At 31.1% G+C, this 6954-nt stretch overlaps 1 protein-coding gene across 6 annotated transcripts; it reads left to right on the top strand.

Moving 5' to 3' along the window:
* The first annotated feature begins 2429 nt into the window (after positions 1-2429).
* Positions 2430-6577, top strand: LOC113856941 (phosphatidylglycerophosphatase GEP4, mitochondrial). Of its 6 annotated transcripts, none has more exons than XM_027488690.1 (7): positions 2511-2549; positions 3338-3378; positions 4056-4761; positions 4877-4954; positions 5122-5195; positions 5287-5394; positions 6219-6468. In XM_027488690.1, exons 3-7 carry the CDS (start codon positions 4068-4070, stop codon positions 6330-6332), a joined length of 1068 nt encoding a protein of 355 aa, XP_027344491.1. In that variant the 5' UTR covers positions 2511-2549; positions 3338-3378; positions 4056-4067; the 3' UTR covers positions 6333-6468. The 6 variants fall into 6 exon arrangements, with proteins under 6 accessions (XP_027344486.1, XP_027344491.1, XP_027344487.1 ...); XM_027488686.1 differs by having other exon boundaries at positions 2512-2549; positions 3338-3364; positions 3997-4761; XM_027488685.1 differs by lacking the exon at positions 3338-3378 and having other exon boundaries at positions 2430-2549; positions 4001-4761; positions 6219-6577.
* Positions 6578-6954: the final 377 nt, after the last annotated feature.

Genomic DNA, 6954 nt, shown 5'->3' with positions numbered 1-6954 from the left:
ACTAAGTATAGGCGTGGAGTAAATAATGTTGAAGTAACCATAGGGGATAGTTGAGCACCTGAGTACTACAAGAGACCAAGTCTAGCTAACTTATATCATAGGCAGTGAGAATTGTGTTGACCTATCCTAATAGGCACTAGAACATTTCATGATTAGTGTGAGTATGGGTTGCTGAAAGTGACCATAAAGAAAATTGTGCACTACAATTAATGTCTTTAGTAAGAGAAAATATACGCATGGCATTAGCTAGATTGTAGATACAAAACTTTCAATTTTTAACCCAGGATTAATAATGTTGGATAATTAATTGTTTTATGGAGAAAAAAATGATAAAAACACATTGCAACGTTTAATTGATTGTTTGATTGATTGATTATGTCTGTTTATTCATTGAGCAATTAATATTGCCTAGTGATATGATTTATGAATGTTTATACTCACCTCTTCTTTGTTTTGTGTCCTTTAACAATGTTATGGATGCAAAATGACTATCCTTCAGTTGGACCAGAGGAATAAGAAATGAGTTGATTAGGAAATAACTTATGACTATTGCAACTAGTTTATGAATTATGTGTTTAAAAGTTACTATACAGACCTATTAAATATGTTAAAAAAAATAAAATAATGTGTAATTAACCTATTTAACACTCTATATTATGTCATTGCATGATATTAGTGCTATTGAGTTAGACGTAATTAACCCCAATATATGTTATAAAAAAAAAATTTAGACTCGCAGATTTACTTAAGGAATACGAAAATGGTGACGAAACTATTTGAAATACGGATGTCTTATATTCAGTTGTACAAATGGATTGGAATTGGAATCTTTGAATTGTCGTGGGATTTTTGGTGAATTTTATCTTCGGGTTTCTGGGCTCCGTCTTGCACGTCCAACATGCATTTTCATTAAGCTAAATGTCATAAAAATTTTGGATTATTTTCTAGTCATGAGTTTGTACAAAATGAGGCAACATTCTAGACCTATTTTGAGCTATTTTGCTTGTTTTTAGCCAATTTTTGTAATTAAGAATCAATTAATTAGGTTTAGAAAAATAATTGTTACTTCTAATTGAATCATATCACACTTTCCTTTCTGAATTCTTCTTCAATTAGGTTTGATTTTAGGTCAATTTTGCAAATTTTGTTTTAATTTCTAAATTCTTAGTCTTTTATCTAATTCTAATTCAATTATATTGATATATGAAATTTTAGAATGCTACAAAAATGTTATTTTATACCTCCCTTCTGGTCTCTTTCTTTTGCCCTTCCTCATATTCATGTAGTCTCCCCCACCTCTCTCTTAAAACTTATTATTACACTTTGTACTTTGAATAAAATAATTTATAAAATGATAAATTAAAAATTACTGAAAGTTTGGGATGTTATACCACTTATAAGTTCATTTTATACAAAAATAAAATAAAATGGCAGATATAAGTTCCAAATTTTTACTTAATACATTCTTTCACTTTAAAGTTTAAATTTTCATTAAATATTAATTTATGATAATTAAAATAATTTTTAAAATAATAAATTTTTTATAAAATGGTTAACAAGAAAAAAAAAACATAATTACTAAAATAAAGAAAAAATTTCTTTAGAAATTATAAGTATCAGAACTAATAGTTAAGCCATTAATTGACGTCAAGTTAAGTGGTACAATTTAAGGAAAGTCAAGTTCTCTTTTTTTATAAATTTAAAAAGGGGTGAGTTGCAGTCCTAATTGAATTTGGTTTTAATTCTTTAAAACTGTTTTTTATATAATCGTATTCCAAATAAATTTTTAATGTTTTTAAAAATTATTACTTATTAATAATGTGATACATATATATATATATATATATATATATATATATTATGTCATTATTAAGTAGTGATAGAAAATTGAAAAATAAAAAATTATTTACAAAAATTAAAACATATTTAAGTTCGGCTCAACAAGAACGGGTAGGGATACGTTCAATATATGTCATTGTTTTTTTTTAAAAAAAAAAACTTAATTATTTTAAGTGATAGTATTTTATAAAAAAAAATGTATTACGCCGTGTGACTTTTCCTTTAGTATTTAAATTTTGTAGTTTAATTTTAAATTAAATATATTTATTTAATTTTACAATTATTTATTGAATTTAATCCTATTTAATATTATAAAACATTTATTATTAACGATAAAAATATTTAATACTTTTTAAATTTATTACATTTGAAATTCATTATACAATATACATTTACTTTTTTTTATTAAAAATAATTTTATTTAATAATATTCATTTAGTAGCCAGAAAACTCCCTAATTTTTTTATTTTGTTCTTAACCCTTAAATGTTGATAATGGCAGGTTCTGTAATTAACCCAGAAACAAAAGGACTCGAAGAATCAGGTATCTACGAGGTGATTGATGTAACTACCAATTGTTCCTCATTCCTCATTCCGTCCACAACGCAACAGAACATAGCTGCGGCAGAAACACATAACCCAAAATCCTCACTCACTCTCTCTATCACTCTTTGTTATCCTCGTTTTCCAATCATTCATAATTCCCTTTCAGTGAGTTCCTTATTATTATTATTATTATTTGTTCTTTAGAAATTGGATGTAGGAATAATATGATGTTAACGGGTTCAGTTCTGGGAATATGCATTTTCTGATGTATGGTATGGTGCCATTATGCTTTTCGTAATGTAACAATAATTTCCGCTGCTATTGTTTGGTCGCTGGTTAGTTAAGGCTCATTGGAATTAATTGGGAGGGAAGTGAATATCAATTATTGTGGGAAATTTTAAGATTTTATTTTTTCTGATTGTTTTTTGTAAGGGTGAAAAATCACTTGTCTGCAGTTTGAGGAATGCTAGTTACACACATTTTTGTATCCATACTCTGTTACTAATGCAATCTGAAATTTCATGACCCTGATAAATTTGAGCCCGTTCTCTGTTAGTAAGATTAGCGTAGGATTTCATTTTCACCTAATAATCATGATTGTTGGAATTTAAGTGTCAAAGATTAGGGTATCTCACTCTGTTTTATGTCAGAGGTGGACTGAAAAACTAAAAGCTTGTGTCTGTTTGGTTTAAGATATATTTTTTTTTATCATTTCCTGTTTTACATATAATTACAAATTGTCATATTATTTTTACTTTATTTCCTATTTTCCAGGATTTGCATAAGAAATGGTGTAAACATTCCTGAAAATAGGAAACTGAGTGAAAACAAAGTCACATTTCTGCAATTACTTATTTTTACAAACCAATTAGGGTTTATTTAGTTTAATTCATAAGACATTCTGGGCATTCATTTATGCTACGAAATTATCTGCAAATTTCCCTTTTTGGCAGGTGATTGATACAGGACTCATTGACCTGTAAGATTAGTGTTGGTTCATGATTTGACGAGGGTTGTTTATGTAATTCTATGATTTTTGAGTTAATTGTGAAGAGAAGTAAATGCTGGTGGTTGGATATCAAGTCCCATGTTTGTTGACATATGTAAATAAACACAGATTTGGTTTATGGTGACAGCTAATAGTAAATTAACAATCTCTATTATGGGTAAAAATATCTTGCCATTGGTTTTGGTTCTTGGTCTCAATTCTTGAGTGGATATCATAGTATATAACCTTGAGCGGTTTGTTTTAGTTCTGAGCATTTTAAATTGTTATTACTTTGCCTAAAGACATTAAATATACTTTTGGCAACAGGACCGAGAATCAATGAATGATAGCAATTGTAAGCTAAGTTGGAAAGGTTTTAGAATGAGAAGGCTACATGACATTTGAATTTGCATGAACAATTCTTTTTTTATGTTTGTGTTTCATTTTCCTTTTCCAAATGCTCTTCTATTCAGAATCGTTTATGTAAGATGGTAATCCTTATTGTACTTCCATTGATGTTGCATTGTCATCTGTGATTGATCTTTAAATTAAAAACCAAATTTCAAATTTTGTTTTGACCTTAATATTGTAGTGAAGCTAATCACTGTTAGTCTGTTATTATAAATAGTGATGATTGAAGCATACAACACAGCAACATGTGGGCATGGCCTTAGTTAAGCAAGAAAAACTAAAAAATGCTGTCAACCACTGCTGCTGCTCAGCTTCCAAGTTGCTGGTACCGCATTCCCAGTCATCTTAACGTCCATCATCGTGCCCAACAAAAGAGAAATCTCACCACTCTATCACTTGCCAATGCAGATAGCCAAAGGCCCCTCAGAAACTTCTACAGCCTAAGTCTTCCTCAGACCCACAATTGCAGCAAAGAGAAAGAAAGTAATGACAGTGCTAGATACAATTCCAACTTAAGTCCAAACCAAAAACACTTGTTATTTCTAGAGTTCTGCCCTGTCAGTGACACAGAAGACACCAATAAATCAAATCCAAAAACCAGAAACCACAACCAACATCAAGTAGACGAACAAAGAGAATTCAAGAAAAACAACAAAGACAAATTACTTTTCACAAACATGTGGTGGGTAGATGTGAAAGCAGCACTTGGCCAAAGAATCAATTTGGAGGGCATTCTATGTTCAACAATGGTGATCTTAAAAGACCAGAAATTGGCACTGCCTCATATTTCTGTTCCTGATATAAGGTACATTGATTGGGCTGAGCTACGTAGAAAGGGATTTAAGGGTGTTGTCTTTGACAAGGATAATACTATTACAGCGCCTTACTCTTTGAAGCCCTGGCCTCCACTTGAGTCTTCATTGGAACGATGTAAATTGGAGTTTGGTCCTGATATTGCCGTATTTAGTAACTCTGCTGGTAATTTTATCTTGAAGCATTTCAAAACTGTTCTGAATTTCATGTTTGTATACTTGTAGTTGTTCACACAATCACAATATGTGTTTTCTGTTGTTTTATTGGTTTTGTGAATCAGGACTTCATGAGTATGACCATGATGGTTCAAAGGCTAGGATGCTTGAAGGTGCAATCGGTATTAAAGTCATCAGACATAGTGAGTGTTGCCTTTTCTTTTAGAGCCTTAATTATTTCTGCAATATTTCTTTTATGTAGAAGATTGAAATTATGTAATTTTCGGCTCTGTTTAAAATGCTAGAACTGTGAAATATTCCCTTTGGAGAATGACTTCAGTAGTGATGTTGATGTGTATATATGCTTCAGGGGTGAAGAAGCCAGCTGGTACAGCTGAAGAAATTGAGAAGCATTTTGGTTGTGAAGCTTCACAATTAATCATGGTAGATAAGAGTTTTGTGGTGTTCACTTTCTATCAGCTGCTTGTTTTTTAGTTTGATTCAGATCTATGTTATACCATAATATTTGTGGCAGGTTGGTGATCGGCCCTTCACTGATATTGTTTACGGAAATCGAAATGGGTTTTTAACTATTTTGACCGAGCCATTGAGTCTTGCTGATGAGCCATTTATTGTTAAGCAGGTTTGTTTTTCATTTCCATTTTATCTTTTGGGCGCTAAAACTATTTGATGTGATTAGTTTTTCTCAATAATAGGAGAAATTTCATTAATAGAAATGAATGAGAAGTTCAATTTTTGACAAATCCCATGCTAAAAGAGAAAACATAGCAGATATTATCATCAAACTTGAAACCTCCTACACCACTTTTAGGGACAATGATATGCTTACAGGGTCCTAGGGTGCATGTTGGGTTTTTGGGTCAGGTTCAACCCAGTGGCCCATGTCTAATGGCTTAAATAGAAAAGGGTATGCATCTATCGTAGGGTGTTTATATGTCCAGAATTGTGCCTCTACTATAGCTTAAGCTTTTGTCATGGTGCTATGTGCTCTTGGTCATATGATGCAACTAAACTGAGGTGAAATCAAAATGGTGCAAAGTTAATCGGAAAAAATCCATGTGTAATTGTTAGGTCTATTGGGTCGGGATGGGGTTGTGACCCCAATCTGTACTTCATTGAGTTCTAATATTTTTATCCGAACTGACCGATTTATCTGAACTAACCTGCAAATTTTTAATAGGGTTGGGTTGGGTCAGGTTTATCGGGTCAACAAAACCCGTTAACACTCAAGTTTTAATACCATTGGAATGGTAGATTGTAACCCTTGCAGAACAATTTTTTTTTTGGACTGCCTTTAAAATCTAATTGGCATATCAACCTTACACTTTCTATTTATGAAGATTGATCAATTTGTTGTTTTATCACTATAAATGTATTTAAACAAAGAAATATGAGTGCAATAACATTTCTTTCTGATAGTCCGTGTTTTCATAATTGTGATGATAGGTGAGGAAGCTAGAAACTTCATTTGTAGCTTACTGGTCTAGAAGAGGGTTGAAGCCACTTGGTCAGAAGTTATTGCCAGATCCAATGCCATGTGTCAAAGAACCATATCCTTGATAAGAATAATCTCCAAAACACTGCCCTTTTTTATCTGGTCATCAGAACACTGCCCTTGAGTAATGCATACTAGTCAATGTTTTTGAAAGAAAAAATATTTAGTTTATCTTTTTTTTCCAAACTGAAAATTTATTCCCCCTCCCGGTCTTTATTTTTTAAGTTGTTCCTTTTAATTTGTCTTGTGTACCCTCAAAATGGGAGAAGAAAAATTAGAGGATTTTTATAAAATTTTCACCCTTACATTTCAAACAACTAGTGTACAGGAAACTCCTCTGAAAATTTTTAAGTTGTTTTCTATGTATTTCGAGTGTGGTTTTGAGATATACGTATATAAAAAAAATATGAAAAGTGAGAGAAATAATAATAACAATAATATAAGGGGATATATGGTGTAAAATTTTAGTGATTCAAGCTAGTATTACACCCATGCCACCGCACCAGCAACCTTGGGGATTCAAATACGAATTTAAGTTAGTGGCTTATATATTTTTAGCCTGGATTGTATTTGTTTGTTTTGATTACTACATAAAATAGTTTGATTGCATTAAATCTATGTATTAGACAACATTAATGCGGAAAACATATGATAGTTATGATAGTTCAACAAAAGCATCATGTAATA

The sequence above is a fragment of the Abrus precatorius genome, unplaced genomic scaffold (genome assembly GCF_003935025.1).
Source record: "Abrus precatorius isolate BTA unplaced genomic scaffold, Abrus_2018 Scaffold1, whole genome shotgun sequence".
NCBI lineage: Eukaryota > Viridiplantae > Streptophyta > Magnoliopsida > Fabales > Fabaceae > Abrus > Abrus precatorius.
The sequence above is the reverse complement of the archived record's forward strand: the minus strand, read 5'-3'. Positions and strand labels throughout refer to the sequence as shown.